General features: G+C 39.2%; 1 protein-coding gene across 1 annotated transcript in view; it reads right to left on the bottom strand.

Moving 5' to 3' along the window:
* Positions 1-4,805, bottom strand: part of LOC141098104 (5-hydroxytryptamine receptor 3A-like) — a 32,039-nt gene extending 27,234 nt beyond the window's left edge. The window contains exons 1-2 of the mRNA XM_073585673.1: positions 4,710-4,805; positions 2,631-2,675 (exon numbers count right to left, since the gene is read on the bottom strand). Of these exons, the coding sequence (XP_073441774.1) occupies positions 2,631-2,675; positions 4,710-4,805 (141 nt within the window). The remainder of the gene's footprint in view (positions 1-2,630; positions 2,676-4,709) is intronic.
* Between the last annotated feature and the right edge of the window lie 15,803 nt (positions 4,806-20,608).

Raw genomic sequence — 20,608 nt, forward strand, 5'->3', positions numbered from 1 at the left:
GCATAAAGAGGGCAACACATCATCATGTAGCAATTTCAGATATCCAGTGGCATTGAGGTTTCCATTGATGAAGAATGGCCCCACTATCTTTGTACCCCATATACCACACCATACCATCTATTATGTGTGTCAGGTCCAAGCATTCCTACATGAACAGTTTCCTGGAAAGTGGATGGGTCGCTGTGGGCAAGTTGAATAGCCACTAAGGTCTCCCGGTCTGACCCCCTTAGACTTTTATCCTTGGGGTCTTCTGAAGGCAATTGTCTATGCTGTGAAGATACAAGATGTGCAGCATCTGAAACAACGGATGCTGGAATCCTGTGCTAGCATTTCTTCTGCAGTATTGCTATCAGTGTGTCAAGAGTGGGAGAAGAGGGTTGCATTGACAATCCAACACAATGGGTAGCACTTTGAACACATTTGATAAGTTGTCATAAACTTATAAATAACTCATGAAAGAATAAAGTTACGTTAAAGCCAAGCACACCATTGTTTTTCTTGTGAAATTCTCAATAAGTTTGATGTGTCACATGACCCTCTTCCCATTGGAAAAAATAAAGTTGGATCCAAAATGGCCACCATGGTCACCACTCATCTTGAAAAGTTCCCCCCTCCCATATACTAATGTGCCACAAATGGGAAGTTGATATCACCAACCATTCCCATTTTATTTCGATGTATCCATATAAATGGCCCACCCTGTAGTCTTAAAGGTAGTCTGCCAGCAAAATTTCACATCCCAAACTATATATGCACACAGTTCTTTCAAAGACAAGTGCATAAATACCTTTACATGGCCAGTCTGTTCCTTCTTTACTGAGAAATCAACATTTGAATTGATATGCAAATGAGACCGAAGGACTATGGTAGATCTGAAGCCTCTGTCACTCCAGCTCTATTCCCTGCACCCAGAGTCATATTGGCATAATTTAGCCAATTTATGTATACCCAGCAGCTGCAATAAGGCCAATTTTACTTTATTTGTCGGTTATATATGGAGATGGCTACTCTTAGTAAGCACCTGCACACCTGTTTTCTTCTTGAAAGTGATGGTCAATCTTTGATGTTTGTACACATAGGCTCTCTGATCACTCCACTCCTCAGCCTCAGGTATTTTTAATTACAGCAGGATCCTACCTTCCTATATAAATATAGTCTTTAGCCTAAGACTATCCCAGTAATGAGAATTTCCTCATCATGGCTGCCGGCTACACATGAATTGGCCAATTTATGCACTAAGTATTCTCAATTTTTCCAATTTTTTGCAGCAGTAATGAAATTCAAATTTCATATATTTCATATATTTCTTATTTACATGCTATAATGCAACAGAGTGCTACTTTATTTATTGGTTATATATGGAGATGTCTACTCTTAGTAAGCACCTATACACACCTGTTTTCTGTTTGGAAGTGACAGTCAGTCTTTGATGTTTGTATACATAGACTTTCTTAATGAGTACTCCACCCCTGAGCCCCTGGAGGTTTTAATCATAGCAGGATCCTACCTTTCCATATAAATGTAGTATTCAGTTTAAGAGAGGATTTACATTAGGCAGGTTCCCAGCAACAATAATTGCCTTATTGTGGCTGCCGGGTACAAATGAATTGGCTAATTTATGAGTTAAGTATTCTCAATTTTTCCAATTTTCTAGTGCAGTAATTCATAATTCATATATTTCATGTTTTCATGCTGTAACGCTACAGATTGCAACTCTATTTGTCGGTTATATATGGAGATGGCTACTCTTAGTAAGCACCTGTGCACACCTGTTTTCTGTTTGGAAGTGACGGTTAGTCTTTTGTTGTTCAGGATTGGTGGGAGTCCTGGCAGTTGAATACCCATCAGTGAGGGTGTGGTGTCATAATCCAGCCATTATTCCAGTTAAACCTTTTGTATACACGTTTAAATGCAATAAAATCTATTTGCGATAAGTGCTGAGAACGCTCCTGGCTCATATGCCACATGTACACATAGGGCACGAAGCATTATTCCATTTGCCCTTTTTGGCCTACTTTTGGTGGTTTTCCACCGTTTTTTATTTGTGATTAATTCTTTTAATTTGCACTTTTTTCTAATGTCACTTTTTTACGTTAATCTGTTTTTACTTTGCCATTGTGGCCAGGATTTGGAGTTCCCAGATGTGTTCCTGATTCATCATTGTGGTTTTTCAAAAAGTCTCACATTTTTTTTGTCTATATGGTCCCCCTCAGAGTAATTTTATGTATACCTGAAAAATTCTCCCTCTCCCTCATCCCTCCGTATTTTGTGTGACTTTTTTTACTAAATGTCCGGCTTTTTGCTGTAAAATTACCTAAATGAGAACTTGATTATACAATTGGCACAAAAGTGAGGCAGCAATGTATTAGGCGTAATAAGAGCTGTAGTCATTCGTTTTTTCCTTCGTGAAATTTACATTGCTGGTGGTGAAATGTCATCTATAACTGGAAAAAAAAACCAAGAAGACCACCAAAAGACCTAGAGGTGGGACACCACTTATCAGAAAGATTTGGCACAACCTATGGATAAGCATTAAAAAATATTAAAAAAAAAACTACTTTAAACCATTCCAACATTCAGAAAACTTTAATTTAGAAAAAGATGATTGAGATCTGTATACATTTTCTTACCCGATTATACAAGAAGTAGGTGGTCAGCAGCTGATTTTTCTCATCCTATGAATTGAAACATATTGAAAATTTGTGATAAACATTGTATATTTTTAGCAGTGCAAAATTGTTGGAGTATATTGAAAATGACCTACAACATCTGTTTCCTCCATATATCTCCGAACTAAGCTCTCAATATCTTCCACATGTATTCTCTGGTCCTCCCAAGACCTCCTTCTCTCCTCCACAGTGTATGTTCCTCACCCAATTGCCTCCAAGACTTCTCCTGATATCCCCCATTCTCTGGAATTCTGTGCCCCAACATGTCCAATTATCCACCACACTTGGAACATTCAGACTGAACTTGAAAACCCATCTCTTTCAGAAATCTTACAGCTTGCCGTGATGCCTTTGCCACCTCACCACCACTGGAGCTATCATGTCACCACCACCGGAGCTGCTGCAACCTCCCAACCTACTGTCTCCTTTCAATTACCCTACAGACTGTAAGCCCCGGTGGGCAGGGTCCTCCTCTCTCCTCTGTTCCAGTCTGTCATTGTTAGTTTGATTATTGTAATTTATATTTGTATTTTATGTTACCTCTTCTTATGTACAACAACATGGAATTGACAGTGCTCTAAAACTAAATGTGCAAATTGCCTCTTCAGAGAGAAAGAGGACTTTAACTCTATAGTGCCACCTAAAACTAAATAATAATAATTGAGGACAAAATATATAAAAATCACTGTAATCAGTACACATAATACAGGAATACAGTGATATTTCTGAAAGATTGGCAACATCCATTGGTTGCATGTCCAAAGCCTTCAATCAGCTTGCAAATACTTTTTTCATACAGCTAAAAATTGGATATCAGTCCGTATTGCAATTTCATTGGGAGATACCTTTTTGTGCATAACTATGGTGAGCAGTCCTTAAGTAGCTTCAGGGGTCTTATGGTACTCTTTGCCCATCCTCTCATACCGTTGGAGGTCTCAGATTTGCTACTCTTTGTCATGGTGTTGCTTCACCTATTCATAATGTCCCGGAGACCATGTGAACATCTAGATATTTCAGGTTTTTAATACGGTTTACCAGCTTCTGGACTGCTTAGCAAGATCAAGAAACAAAGAGAATACAATATAAGAAACTTTTGGGTGGAAAGAAGGAGAGGGAAGTTTAAGAGGGTAATTTGGGAATGAATATAGTTGAGAATAAGGTTAGTCTGTGGCCCACCTTGTGAATAGATGTAAGGATCATTGTTAGAGGTCAAAGTAGAAAAAATACTATCAATTTTGAGTTAGCTGAATGGCATATGTCAATGGGGATGTTGAAGTCACCCATAATGATGGTGGAATGTCAGTTGAAAGGAAAATTAGGTGCGAGGTGAAGTGGTGGATAGGACAGGACCTAGTGTTCAGTAGATGATAGCCACCTGGACATTGGAAGGTGAGTAGATAAGGATATTGACGACGTTAACAAAAGCAAACATTGAGTATAGAAGTAGAGTTTGGGTAAAGGAATTGTCCTTTGATACAAGAATGCCTCCTGCATCATTTTTGCTGCCTGGACAGGAAGTGTTACTGAACTGCAAATCAGGAGTGCTGTAGAAGTGGCTTTGTCAAAAGATGTCAATCATATTTCTGTTAGAGCCAAGAAGGAAAGGTTGACAGAAGTCAGCAGGTCATGATGACAGTAGGGAAGTTTGTTGAAGATGGAACAGGGTATTCCCAAAAGTTCCAAAAGAGTTTGTAGATGTTTATTAGTGATGGTGGGGTGTTATGAAATTGGGAATTATAAGGTGCTAGGAACCAGAGTCAGGTTTAGAAGATACTGCATGTCCCTGGCAGATAGGAGATATGGTGAGAGGGATAGTATGTTTACATCAAAGAGGACATGAGATGGTTTCTTGCACTTGGAGAGGAAGATTACAATATTTGCAGCTCTACTAAAGTTGTTAAGTAGTTGAGTAGAAGGGAGGAAAGTAGAAAGGAATAATTGTTTTCTCCACATAGGAGGTTTGGGAAAATAAAACAGCTTTGTATAGATACACAAAATATATCTGTCAGGTTGCAGCAACATACTCATACACATACTCACCACAGAGAGAATAGCATAAATAGTGATATCTATGTGGATATTAGTGACATTTTTCCAGTCCTGAACTGGCCTCACTTTGGCTTCATACCCATTCATGAGGGAGTGTAGAAGACGCACTTCAGTTGACATTGATTGCTTAGAGTTAGATGTTTCTTGGGTTCCTTAATCAGAAACATGATTATTTGCAAATATATTATTATACTAATTTACAAGTACAACAAATCTTACAACATTTTTATGCAATAAATGAATTATTCACACTTAGACGAGGGTCAGAATACCGTAGTTTCTCATCTGAGACAATTGGGACAATTATGCTAATCACACACTTAAACCCTGATTAGAGTATGATTATAGTGTGATCCGATTTTCTTGGATGAGGAGAAGATGGGAAAAAAATTCTCCATCTTCTCTATTCTGTCATTCAAGGAAAATCAGACTGGATTGAGATGTCATCCGAGTGCAGTTCATTTTTTTTTTTTTCATTAATTTATTGACTTGCATGACCGAGCGTGATCCGAATGTCAGATGCAAATTCTGCATGCAGTGATTTTTTCCCTCGCACATGTGCGCGTCCTCATAGAATAACATTGGTTTGTCGGAGCACTCTCAGACTGAAAATACGGCTTTGTGCATAGACTCTAAGGGTATGTCAATTTGGGACAGAAGAAATTGGTTATGACTTTTACTGTAAATTCCACTGTAAATCCAAGACAAAATCTGCATGTTCACAGATTTTTTGTGAATTTCACCCATTGCATATCAAAGTATAAAATCCATGAAAAAGTTCTACAAAAATAATCGACAGGATGCAAGTTCAAATTCCATCCTTCGTGTCAGTTTACCCACCAATCTATTTCTGAAGTGTATGGCTGCAAATTTTTTTAAAAAATGTATCAATTTTTCAGCTCACTTCAGATTTTCTGCCTAAAAATCCAATATTTAGCCATTTTTTTCTAGTAATGGAAAAACACTTTACCCGTAAATAAAAATTCTGCCATATTCAACCTGCCAACTAACTTCGAGTTTCTAAGATTTCTTCATTTTTCATGGCTTCCTTCTTCAGATCCAATCTTGTGGACGATGATTCAGAAATAAGTATTCATAAAAGTACAAATAAAATCAGCGATCATCTGTGGTCATCATCTTTAAAACCAGCATAAGCCAAGTTACAGCCTTGAACACCTTTGGAGCAGACATTTTTCTTTTCATTTAAGCGAATGTACTTTTGTGTCAAAATTATTTTTGCAATTAGGATTTTGCACCAGTTACTTCTACAGCCTTTACGCATCACAATACATTGGCTGCAGAATGACTTAACTATGAATCCGTCAATGTGCTTGCTCTGTTTGTAGCTCTTATCTTTTTTTTTCTGAACTCCTCTTTGCTCATTTTATGACCACATCAAAGTTGAGCTGAACTTTGGGGTGGTCATAAATCAGCTTGGAAGATGGTTTAGGAGACATAAAGCCACACATTCTGTTTCAAAACAGCTCACTAATAAGTTCACTGATAACTCATCCTGTAATTTGCTATTTACAGTTATACATACAGGCTGTAGAAGTTAAACAGTCCAGATTTTTTTAATGAAACCTAGTTGTAAAAAATCTTTTTATCCAAAAGTGCATAATGTGATCTAGAGCCAGAGTAGATGCTATGTGGACCTCCTCCAGTGTTCCACAATTTTGATAAATCCCAATCGAGTCTATTATCGGGTATCTACAATGTATTCACCTGAGCAGAGAAGAATTAGGAAGAACATGCTGTTCTGTATCCAGTGCAAAGCCATTGCTGTACCAGTCTATCAATTATATCTGGTGCAATTAGCTTCTAGTAGGAGCAAAGTTTCCCTAGTTTCATGAAAATATAAATCTTCTATCCTTCACCAATGGACTAATGGATGCAAAAAAAAATCTAAGAAGTCGTAAATCTCAGTATGTTGGTCCATTATAGAAGAAGTGAGTCCTGAACCGAGAGACAAAGAATATTACCACTTAGGGGCTTCCATCCCGCCCCCCACTTTTAAGATTCCACCAATCCTTTTTAAGATTGTAACACAAATTTTTAGTACATATTATGGTCTGATGTAATGGCTTTAGGACCATTAGTACGTTCGTGGTCAACTTTCTACTATTTATGTAAGCACATCGGCTTATAGGCACATAGTTCGTACAGAAGGCTAAAGAATCAAAGTGATAGTAAAATTATTTTTTCCTGGGAGCTTTTTCATTTAAAAAAAAGTTGAATCGGACGAATCAAATCAATCAATAATAATATTTCAGAATATCACGATACAAGACAAAACATCATCCACTGCTGGGATGATGAGGTGTCCATCAACAACTGGGTACTTCCCAGAACTGAAGACAAAGGACAAATTATACAAAGTATTTTAAGTCAATTTTCTTATAATCAAGTAAAACTTTCTGCTACTTTAATATTTGCTTATTTTCCTTTATTTATTATTTCCTTTCTATTGTGTAAAGTATCACAGTAATTCATATCTTTTTAATTCATATATCATACATTATATCAGGATAAACAAAATCATTTTGTTAGACGTACCGTCGTAAAAATGTCTAAATGTTAACCCATATAAGAAATACATAAAATAAGTGGATTTCTCTGAAAACATAAACTTTTCTTATTTTCACGGGTACTATTGAGTTATAAAAAGAAATTAAAACAATGGATACTCTTTCAAAATAGTTACAAGCATAAAACAGTAATAAGTCATCTTCTCTTTTCTTCAAAGCATCTCCACCCTCCATGAGTAAAAAAAAGCTATAATCTGCGTACAGTGCATGCGAGTGTATGGGTGGAGGAAAATTGCTGTCACATTCCTACTCCTGAAGAAGCATATAGCATGACGTGTATTATGTAGTGTGAATAATTTATTGCGTCTTTTGTATATATCGTGTCAGGTGAATTGTATTGTATAGAATGTGATATGTATTGATAGTACAATGTAATATGCATAGTGTGTAGCAGTTTTATAGATAATGTATAGTAATGTAATGCAATGCCTGATTGAGATAGCTTTTATAATGTTTGCATAGAACTGTGTGAAAGCTTAAGTCTGCCCAGCAACAGACTGCAGGGTCAGAAAAAGTTAGTTAGGACTAGCTCTCAGCAGGAGAGGCTATGTGGGAAGACAGTGGGGAACTTCATGTTAACTAGTCAGTTGGAGTTTAGAGTGTAACATGAGCAGTGCTGCTGTTGTGGTGATCCACAGTAAGAGGAGACCAAAGGACAGGGATAGCAAGATCCAAAAGAAGGAGTGACTGATTAGTCACAATGACCTTCTGGAGGAGGCATGCGTGGATAGGCCACCAAGTCATGAACCCCGAGCTTGCAACGACGAATGTAGCTGCTCAAAACGGTACTGAGTTCATGGTGCTCCTAAGCCATAGATCCAGGGCGCCAGTAGTAGAAGAACTAGGAAATGAAATGCTGAGTGAGTAGAGAGACTTGCTGATTAGGACTGTGGCATTCAGGCTGGGTTGTGGCGATGTAGGACAAAACAGTATGTCTGCAGATCCCTGGAGTAGAACTACAGAGAAAGGAGACAGTGTGAGGAAAAATGCTCTATGCCATAAAGGAAACAAACTTTGTGCCCGCTATCCCTTGTATATATCCTTTGCCAAGTTGCCATTCCGTAAAGACTCTGTGTTTGAACGACAGTCTCCTTTATTTAACTGAAGAACCTATGGTCCTGGCCAGCCTGCACCACTTGCTACATGCAGCCTGCATCGGCGTGATGCCCTCAAAGTACAAGTTCACATGCCCTGCCAGGACCCACACTTTCACATAGTGCAGCGGGGTGTACAAGAAGATGAGTGGCTCATTCTCAGCTACCTTCTCGCACCACACTTCATCAGCATTAAGCTTTTTTTATATATATAGGTATATGAATTAGACACCTGTTTGTATTACCATTTGGTATGGTAGTCGTGGCTGTTTGTGGACCAAAAATACAGTTTAAAACAACAAGTCTGCAGTAATGCTATGTGACTGTGGACTTGTGAATCTTCCCAGCACATACACGACACGCTGTGAGGATTCTTCAGTATCACCACCTGAAATGGCCGTCACGTGACCACGACTAGACTGTTTCCGGCCTTGCACAACACACTTGCAATGGGTGCACCAGAAACGGTCTATTTAGATTATGGCCAGGAGTACGTGACCACTGTACCTGACGGTGACACCGGAGAATCCTCAAAGCGCATAGTGTCTCACTTAGAGTGACTGCAGACACGCATAGTGTCTCACGTAAAGTGACTGCAGACATGTCGGTTTAGACCTTTAAAGGGTTATCCATGCTTGGGGTTCCTGTCTGCAGTCACTCTATGTGACTTCAGACTTGCGAATCATCACATGGCGTGCACTGTGCACTGTCAGAATTCTCTGGGGTCAAAGTCAGAAGTGGGTGGTCAAAAGGACTGTATGTATGTGACTTGCATACTTCCAGACAGATTTCAACTAGATGTGTTTGGCCTCACTGAATTCACTTGTATTGAGTGAGGCTGTGCACCTTTGGTTGGTACATGATTGTTTGTATGTAAATCACATACTTGCAGACCAGAGAAACCTGACAGTGCACAGTGCACACAATGTGAGGATTCTCAGGTCTGCATGCAGCCACGCTACATGACTTGAACCTGAAGTCCGGACAACCTACTTTAACAGAAACCATGACTGTGAAAAGAGCCTAATGCAGAAACATGAATCTTGTCTTCAGCAGCTAAAAGATATATTTGATACATCTAAATGAAATAACAAAAACTCATTGAAACAAAACCTAAACCGAAAAGATTCCATCCCGAGATATGTATAAATAGTTTATGTGATGTGAAGTTGTTTTTGTACTGAGAAACCAAGAAACCCATTTCTACTAATGCACTGGAGAAAACTGTAGACGAGAGGTCTATATACATTACTTATGTAGACATCCATTATATTTATCTTCTGCTTCTAAGTGTTAATGTTCTCTCATTTTATGTTAATTGCACTTCCTCCTAAGACATTTTTTCTATTTGGATTCCTGTGTAAGAAAACCTGCTGGAATCCATATTTAAAGAGCAATCATCATTTTATTTGTATATTTTTTTCATAAATCAATAATACACCTGAAAATAAGTTGAGGATCCAAGAAAAGCACTTCTGAGCATCCGCGCTGCTTTAGTGATAAGAATTCTTCAGAAATCCATATAAATCTTTCAAGTTCTTTATTATATGTACTACAGAAAACTACGCGTTTCGAGGTGACAAACCGCACCTCTTCTTCAGGTTACAGTACAGAGTACTTGTTTTCTCTTACACCTGAAAATAAGACATTGTGTAATATACATTATCAGAGAGATCTGCTTCCATCTCCATTTGACTGATTATTTCCAAAATTCCCAATTTACTGTAAACTGTATCTTAAGATATTGGAGATAGGTCATATTGATGAAAAGGCAATATGTAAAGAAACACATACATGCAGAAAATATATATATATACAGCTCTGGCAAAAATTAAGACCACCACATCAGAACCCTGTCATGGGCAGCCCATTCTCCAGACCTGAACCCCATTGAAAACCTGTGGAATGTAATCAAGAGGAAGATGATAGTCACAAGCCATCAAACAAAGAAGAACTGCTTACATTTTTGCACCAGAAGCAATATGAAAGACTGGTGGCAAGCATGCCAAGACGTAATAGAAAGGTGGCATCAACCCCCAACTATTACTCCATAGAGGCTAAGTGCCGGGAATTTCTGAGGCGGTTAGGGGCAGATGTTTGTAGCCGGGGGGGGGGCAATAACCATGGTCAAACCATGGTCCCTTCCGAGGCTATGAATATCTGTCCCCAGTCTCTGGTTTTCCCTCTCTGGTGCAGAAAATTGCGCCGGAGCCCACAACATTTTTTTCCCCGAAAAGATTATTTTATTAAATACACACATGTCCCATAATTTGCACACACACTGTGCTAATTATATTGGTCACTGACATCTATATATCAAACTATTATGCATGTGTTTACTGTATGTAAACCATGTCTTCTATCCTGTCGGCTCCAGCATTGATTTTACAGAAGCCGACAAATGAATTAATGGCTAATCTTCTATCTATATCTCTATGCAATATATATATATATATACTGTATATACTGTATATATATATGTATATACAGTACAGACCAAAAGTTTGGACACACCTTCTCATTCAAAGAGTTTTCTTTATTTTCATGACTATGAAAATTGTAGATTCACTCTGAAGGCATCAAAACTATGAATTAACACATGTGGAATTATGTAATTAACAAAAAAGTGTGAAACAACTGACAATATGTCTTATATTCTAGGTTCTTCAAAGTAGCCACCTTTTGCTTTGATTACTGCTTTGCACATTCTTGGCATTCTGTTGATGAACTTCAAGAGGTAGTCACCAGAAATGGTCTTCCAGCAGTCTTGAAGGAGTTCCCAGATACGCTTAGCACTTGTTGGCCCTTTTGCCTTCACTCTGCGGTCCAGCTCACCCCAAACCATCTCGATTGGGTTCAGGTCTGGTGACTGTGGAGGCCAGGTCATCAGGTGTAGCACCCCATCACTCTCATTCTTGGTCAAATAGCCCTTACACAGCCTGGAGGTGTGTTTGGGGTCATTGTCCTGTTGAAAAATAAATGATGGTCCAACTAAACGCAAACTGGATGGAATAGCATGCCGCTGCAAGATGCTGTGGTAGCCATGCTGGTTCAGTATGCCTTAAATTTTGAATAAATCCCCAATAGTGTCACCAGCAAAGCACCCACACACCATCACACCTCCTACTCCTCCTCCATGCTTCACGGTGGGAACCAGGCATGTAGAGTCCATCCGTTCACCTTTTCTCGTCGCACAAAGACACGGTGGTTGTAACCAAAGATCTCAAATTTGGACTCATCAGACCAAAGCACAGATTTCCACTGGTCTAATGTTCATTCCTTGTGTTCTTTAGCTCAAACAAGCCTCTTCTGCTTGTTGCCTGTCCTTAGCAGTGGTTTCCTAGCAGCTATTTTACCATGAAGGCCTGCTGCACAAAGTCTCCTCTTAACAATTGTTGTAGAGATGTGTCTGCTGCTAGAACTTTGTGTGGCATTGACCTGGTCTCTAATCTGAGCTGCTGTTAACCTGCGATTTCTGAGGCTGGTGACTCGGATGAACTTATCCTCCACAGCAGAGGTGACTCTTGGTCTTCCTTTCCTGGGGTGGTCCTCATGTGAGCCAGTTTCTTTGCAGCGCTTGATGTTTTTTGCCACTGCACTTGGGGACACTTTCAAAGTTTTCCCAATTTGTCAGACTGTCTGACCTTCATTTCTTAAAGTAATGATGGCCACTGGTTTTTCTTTACTTAGCTGCTTTTTTCTTGCCATAATACAAATTCTATCAGTCTATTCAGTAGGACTATCAGCTGTATATCCACCAGACTTCTGCACAACACAGCTGATGGTCCCAACCCCATTTATAAGGCAAGAAATCCCACTTATTAAACCTGACAGGGCACACCTGTGAAATGAAAACTATTTCCGGTGACTACCTCTTGAAGCTCATCAAGAGAATGCCAAGAGTGTGCAAAGCAGTAATCAAAGCAAAAGGTGGCTACTTTGAAGAACCTAGAATATAAAACATATTTTCAGTTGTTTCACACTTTTTCGTTAATTATATAATTCCACATGTGTTAATTCATAGTTTTGATGCCTTCAGAGTGAATCTACAATTTTCATAGTCATGAAAATAAAGAAAACTCTTTGAATGAGAAGGTGTGTCCAAACTTTTGGTCTGTACTGTATATATATATATATATATATATATATACACTCACTGGCCACTTTATTAGGTACACCTGTCCAACTGTGTGTTAAGACTTAATTTCTAATCTGCCAATCACATGGCGGCAACTCAGTGCATTTAGGCATGTAGACATGGTCAAGACAATCTCCTGCAGTTCAAACCGAGCATCAGTATGGGGAAGAAAGGTGATTTGAGTGCCTTTGAATGTGGCATGATTGTTGGTGCCAGAAGGGCTGGTCTGAGTATTTCAGAAACTGCTGATCTACTGGGATTTTCACGCACAACCATCTCTAGGGTTTACAGAGAATGGTCCGAAAAAGAAAAAAAATCCAGTGAGCGGCAGTTCTGTGGCCGGAAATGCCTTGTTGATGCCAGAGGTCAGAGGAGAATGGGCAGACTGGTTCGAGCTGATAGAAAGGCAACAGTGACTCAAATTGCCACCCGTTACAACCAAGGTAGGCAGAAGAGCATCTCTGAACGCACAGTGCGTCGAACTTTGAGGCAGATGGGCTACAGCAGCAGAAGACCACACCGGGTACCACTCCTCTCAGCTAAGAACAGGAAACTGAGGCTACAATTTGCACAAGCTCATCGAAATTGGACAGTAGAAGATTGGAAAAACGTTGCCTGGTCTGATGAGTCTCGATTTCTGCTGCGACATTCGGATGGTAGGGTCAGAATTTGGCGTAAACAACATGAAAGCATGGATCCATCCTGCCTTGTATCAACGGTTCAGGCTGGTGGTGGTGGTGTCATGGTGTGGGGAATTTTTTCTTGGCACTCTTTGGGCCCCTTGGTACCAATTGAGCATCGTTGCAACGCCACAGCCTACCTGAGTATTGTTGCTGACCATGTCCATCCCTTTATGACCACAATGTACCCAACATCTGATGGCTACTTTCAGCAGGATAATGCGCCATGTCATAAAGCTCGAATCATCTCAGATTGGTTTCTTGAACATGACAATGAGTTCACTGTACTCAAATGGCCTCCTCAGTCACCAGATCTCAATCCAATAGAGCATCTTTGGGATGTGGTGGAACGGGAGATTCGCATCAGGGATGTGCAGCCGACAAATCTGCGCCAACTGTGTGATGCCATCATGTCAATATGGTCCAAAATCTCTGAGGAATGCTTCCAGCACCTTGTTGAATCTCTGACACGAAGAATTGAGGCAGTTCTGAAGGCAAAAGGGGGTCCAACCCGTTACTAGCATGGTGTACCTAATAAAGTGGCCAGTGAGTGTATATATACTGCTCAAAAAAATTAAGGGAACACTTAAAGAACAGAATATAACTCCAAGTAAATCAAACTTCTGTGAAATCAAACTGTCCACTTAGGAAGCAACACTGATTGACAATCAATTTCACATGCTGTTGTGCAAATTTGTGTGGGTTGCAGAGTCCATCTCATGCTACCATGAGTGTGAAAGAACAACCAACATTCAAAAATGACCAAAACATCAGCCAGAAAGCATTGGTACTGAGATGTGGTCTGTGGTCCCCACCTGCAGAACCACTCCTTTATTGAGGGTGTCTTGATAATTGCCAATAATTTCCATCTGTTGTCTATTCCATTTGCACAACAGCTTGTGAAACTGATTGTCAATCAGTGTTGCTTCCTAAGTGGACAGTTTGATTCCACAAAAGTTTGATTTAAATATTCTGTTGTTTAAGTGTTCCCTTTATATTTTTTGAGCAGCGTATATATTTATTTGTCCCTGACATACATATATACTGTATATATTCACCTATTCTATGTGTATATATGAAATCTATCTTTTCTATGCTTACCTGTCAACGTGTTTTTACAAAAGCCGTATATGAATTCCCGGCCTTTCAAAGGACACCGGTGCGTAAAAATCGCACAGCACTCGCATGGTACGATTGCTGTGTGAGTGCTGTGCGATTTTTTATTGCACCCATTGACTTCTATTGTGGGATGTGATCTGTTTTCTGATTACAATCGCAGCATGCTGCAATTTTTTTCCAGCCCAATTGTGATCCGATCCGAGCTGGAAAAAAAAAACGCAGATGAGCACACAATCATAGATTAACATTGGTCCGAGTTCAATCCGATTTTTTATCGGATTGAATTTGTCCGATTTCACCGCAAGTGGGAATGAGCCCTAAGTCTCGGAAACGTCTGAAAAAAATCGTCTGCATGGAAAGTTACCCTAAAGGTGTTAAAATAAGTCTCCTGTCTGGTCCCAGTAGTCTAAATCTCCAAGACACAAAGCATTAGAGATATTAACTACCGTCCATTCTTCAGGGTAAGACAAGCTCTCGTGTCTTATAATTACAATGTACTTTTGTAAATGTTTTACTTAATTATTTGTGCATTATTTGACTGATATACAGTTTACCACAAATGCACTTAATGGTGGAACCGTTCAATTAGCAGGGCGTGGAGCTTTCATTCCACATAATAAATAATTGTATCACTGCCAACACTTAGATACATTAGGTCACAATTTACAATACCTATTACCCCATAACCTGTAAACAATAAATAAATTACCCTCTGTTATATCTTTATAGCTAAAGTCAACAGATGGTTTTCAAATCAATAAACGTAATAAAAATGTTAAATATAATTCTTGATTTAATTAGCAAAATGAATATCCCTGAAACAGTCTCAGTAAACTTCCTTTCACACCAGCAAATAAACTTCCTGTAATGAACTCCGATAGGCAGTATTTTACTGTCATTCTCACATAGTAATGATCAGGAGCAGGGGTTATACAAATTATTTAGATGATTATCGTCTTGTGGAAAAGACGTTACAGAGGATGTTTCAATGGGATAAATGGGTAAAATTGGAAATTGCTCCTGAGAATTGATCTTGAGGAAACCCCTTTAAAGAGAACCTGTCTGTCACTTGCTCAAAAAATATTGACATATATGCCCTGCAAAATCCCCTGATTCTGCTGTTCTTTTTCATTTTGTACTGTGTCACCCCATTGCAGAAATATTCACATTTTTTTATTCTGGTGTGCACTATGTGAAATCTCTGCTTGTAGCCCAACTAGGCGATTCTTCAGAGTGTTCTTTGGAGGGAGGGGCTATCACCCCTCTTCCCAGATGCTGACAATCACAGTTCAGCTGCTGATCTAGTAGACTAACACTCTCCAGCTGTAATTGGCAGCATCTGGGAGGGAGGAGTGAAAGTACACCCCCCCAGAGAAGACTCTGAAAAATGCCTTGCAGAGATTTCACATATCGCACTTCAAAAGTAACAAATATCCATATCTTAGCAATGGAATGACATAACGTAAAATGGAAGAGCAGCACAAACAGGGGAGCTCAGGGATTTTTACAAGGTATCTCACTCTATTTTTTGCACTTGTTCTCTTTAAAAGGATTTACCTATCAAGGATAAGGGAATAAATGTTTGATTTCTGGTTCCTCATCAACCAGCAGTTAGTTAGTCCACTCCATTCCATTCTGGGATGGTGAGGAGGAACAGAGGATTGGGACCCCAGTTCTAGTGATTCCCAAAGGTGAAATGTCAAGCAATCACACCTGTGTCTATTACACTGGAGATATGTCCTCTTTGTAGCTCTCTCTGCTCAATCTAAGTTATGGAGGTCCAAAGTGAGGAATTAACTTTACTCTATTACCACAGCATATCCTAATAGCGAACGTAAAAATTGGGTGTCTGAGCCACTTTAAAATGTGCTTTGTAGTTTCTACATACAAACTGAGCACCAACGCGTATCGCTTCATGACTTCACCTACAAAATGTTGTGAGAAAGTTAATAATCAGCTAAAATGACCAATAATGGCTGCAAACAAGTCCATGAAAAAGGTATGTGAATGATATAAAACAGATTTGTGTGTGTTAGTATGTTACTCATTGGAAAAATCCTCTTCTGAAAAATGAATGAATGCAAGGAGAGAATCAATGTTTTAAAGAAGGGAAAAGAGGCATGAGGAGAAAGTGGGAGAGGAAAAAAATCACTAAGGAAGGTGGCCAAGTAAAGTTAGAAATTTTAAGCTAACATTTATTTTCTCCGCTTTTTCTTGTTCTGTATGTGATATAAAGTGTGAAGAAGTACGGTCAATAAACGAGTGACCAAGTGGATCATTTTGATCTATCAAACTTCACTTTAAATGTATGGTGTGGCTCTAATTTTATGGGGACTTTACACCCACGCAAACTACTGGCATATGTTGTCCTTGGAGGGATCTGAACGCAGGACCCAAGACATAATTAATTTTCCCAACTTTGATCACCCGAGCAACATCACATCATATTTACATCCCCCAAAAATCTCTTGGGAGCTGCTTTAAGTTTGGTTTGCTTTTCCTCCTCTTTTGATCTTGATCCTATCCAGGCTTATGACCCCGACTTCTTCTAAATCTTTGATCCCTTGCCCTAACCTTTACATTGGCTTGCTTGGCTCTGATGGACCTTCTGACTTGATCCCAACTATTTCCCTATTTGCTATGTCTCCTGATTTTGACCTGGCTACTTTTACAACTTCTGCCTTTGGCTAGCAACTACTCTGTAGATACAACTTGGGGTGCCCGATTGTAACTCTAAATCCAGTTTAGATGTTAAAGAGTGAAGGTCACAGTACTTTTGGGACCTACAAAGCAGAGTAACTTGTGCCAAAGTAACCTTTTAGAGTTAACAGAAGTACAGTATGCAAATCCTTTATAAATAATTAACTATACAGAATAAATATTACACATAATGAATGACAAATATTGATTAAACAGCAAAACTTTAATATATATGTATGTGGAACAGTGTCAGAAAAACACAAGGTTATGAAAAAACAAGATATGAAGGTTCTGAGAGAAGCCGATATTAGATGGTATTATATAGTTAACCTTTCTGCAGCTTTAGACACTGTTGACCACCACCTCCTACTCTCTATGCTCCAATCAATCGGCATAAAGGACACTGTTCTCTCCACATTCTCCTCCTATTTTTCTGACCGCTCCTTCAGTGTATCGTTCGCTGGCTCCACTTCTTCTCCTCTCCCTCTCACTGTTGGCCCCCTTCTCTTCTCTCTCTACACGGCCCCAATTGGGCAGACCATCAGCAGATTTGGCTTTCAGTACCATCTTTATGCTGATGACACACAACTATACACATCATCCCCTGCCCTTACCCCCGTGGTACTACAGAACACCAGTCTGACCGCAGTCTCCAACATCATGTCCGCTCTCTATCTGTAAATCAACCTTTCCAAAACTGAACTTCTTCTGCTCCCACCGTCTACTGGCCTCCCTATTTCTGACATCTCCCTCTCTGTGGGTGACACCATAATAACACCCCAGCAGCAGGCGCGCTGTCTGAGTGTTATGTTTGACACCAATCTCTCCTTCACATCCCATATACAATCTCTTGCCCGCTCTTGCTTTTTACACCTAAAGAACAACTCTAGAGTCCTCCCCTTTCTCAACATGGAAACAACAAAAACCCTCACTGGTGCCCTGATCCACTCCTACTACTCCAACTACTGTAATGCTCTATTAATTGGCTTCCCCCTCACTTGGCATTCCCCTCTCCAGTCCAACCTTATTGTGGTAGCCAGGGTGGCCTATCTGGCTAATTGGTACTCGGACTGGCTGGTGACCAGCTCATGCAGCCTTTATCTGTCTCCCACTCCCTCAAGATGGCTGGAACATCATTGTAAACAAGCCCCTGTACTTTGTGTCTCCCCCACTTCATTGTAGATTGTAAGCTCTTACAGGCAGGGTCATCATTACTTTTGCTCTAATTATTGTATTACTTTGAATGTTGTTACTTACTGTATGACTTGTATGTTAACTGTTGAATTGTAAAGCGCTGCGGAATATGTTGGCGCTATATAAATAAAGATTATTATTATATACAGGTCATGAACAAAAGAACAATGGAAACAGCTATTTTATGTGAATATATGTAATTAAAGTTTAAACAATATGCCCTCTTCTAGAAATTATTTCACATCAGTTAATAAAAAGAGTTGGAATGAAGTGCCCTTGATTAGATCTGATTAGGGTGCTGCTAATTTGAACTGTGTCCTGAGTGTCTCCACCTCCATGACTAATTACCATACAATGCATGAGCATTAAACTTCTTTTTTTACCATATTCAGACATCTTTTTGGGCTACTATGGACTCCATAAGACAGTGAAAAAGCAGAAAGATCAGATGGTGTTGGCAGTTTGAGGGAAGAAGTATTTGAAAGGTTTCCTCAGTCATATTTTTGTCCAGTTTACAAAGTGAATTTTCAAATATTAATATTATGTAATTTTTATTAAATAGATGAGGAGCCTCACTTTCAGAACTATAATCAACTTGTAGAATCAGAGACCATCCTAAAACATTGTTTCTTTAGGTGGAGAAACCTCAATAACCATGCATGCTGCAGATAGACAATCGATTTGAATGAGAAGTGTGTAATGCTTAATTGAACCTGTAGGGGTACTACAGTAAAACTGGAGATTTGCTACCAGTTTCTCCAGTTTCTTAGCTTCTTATAGCTCCTAATAGCTTACCATTTGGGTAAGACACCACGTGACCCTTCTAACAAAAGAATTGTCAAAAATGGACAATGATCTTAAAGAGAACTTGTCAAAAACTTCAACCCCCCAAAAAAACAATTAGTGAAGTATAAAGCCCTTTAAAGATAAACCAGTTGATCCCTTTATAATCCCCAAATCACATTTTGAAGTTCCATATACATGAATCTGACAATGCATTGGGGAGGGACGATGCATTTACAGCTCCTCAGCCCCATGCTGTATTCCCTGCCTAACGCCATCCTCCCCTGGCTGATTGACAGTTCACTGGCTTTGATATAAGGCCAATGACCTATCAATCAGACAAAAGAGGGTAGTGTCAAGCAGGGAGCAAAGCGTGAAGCTGACGAACTGGAAGTGCATCATCACGCCCCAATGCACTTCCAGATTTATGTATACAGATTTTGAAAATGAGATTTCTCACTGCATAAGCAGTACTTTAGGGTCATAAGGTGTGCGATTGACTAATCCTTTAAAGGGTTATACAGTCATATAAATGGATTGAATGGCATAATTATTTTTGGCAAGTTCCTTTTAAATATATGGTTCAATAATTAGTGATCAGTTCCATCAAAAACATTATATTCTCCTTCCTCTAGATCAACGTTATGAATTTGCTACATTTTTACCATTGATATGATTTATATGACTATATGATTTGACCAGCAAATAGTTATGCTGACAATAAAAACTAAGACAATTAGCAGATAGGCCCAGAAAAGACTTATCCAGAACATGTCCAATCAGTATCCATTCCTTGTTAGATTCCTGATCTCTTCTGCCTTTAATGTACTTCCGGATTGTAACGATCTCATTGAAGATTTTCTCCAGAACATCTTGGCGTGCTTCCATAACTCCAGGTGGCTGAGCGGTGGGATCTCTGCTTTTAGGATATTTATCCGGTTTATCTGTGTCAATGAAAGCAAAATGCATTATACTGTAGATGATTCATTCTTTCTTTAAAGGGATTTTACAACTTCATATGTTGATTACTAAAACTGGAAAAAACAGTGACCAAGGACTGGCCATAGGAGGTAGAGCTTTGGAAACAGCAGAGCATGGAATGTAATAAATGCATAGCTCATCTGCAACCTCACCACCTGTCCCCACTGTTTGATCAATGTTTCACATTATTGTGGGATGCACATACATTATTCTCATGTGTATGTGTACACAGTATTTAATAAAAAAAATAATAGAATCAGGATAGAAATAATCTATGGTCCTCCCGTACAGTAATCCCAAGTATGGTTCCACTTGGCAGTCTCAGCTGCAATCATCTCTGCAAACTCCTGTTTGTTTCTACAATCTTTTTACTTCTTGGCTCAAACCTGTAAATAACTCTTTGCCTGCTGTAAATGTTACAGATTTTTCTCTGTTTTTGTTCACTTTTCTAACCCTCCTACATCAGTGTATCGTTTTTTAAAAAGTAGCCTGCTTGTTCATATCTGCTGCTAATGGTTGACTCTTTGCCTATTAACCATCCATCTGCTGTAAGCATTATGACGCTGCTGCAAATCCTGAACTGACTATACATCTTCAGTTCCAGTACATCACT

The sequence above is a fragment of the Dendrobates tinctorius genome, unplaced genomic scaffold (genome assembly GCF_039654945.1).
Source record: "Dendrobates tinctorius isolate UK_male_01 unplaced genomic scaffold, ASM3965494v1 ptg000086l, whole genome shotgun sequence".
NCBI lineage: Eukaryota > Metazoa > Chordata > Amphibia > Anura > Dendrobatidae > Dendrobates > Dendrobates tinctorius.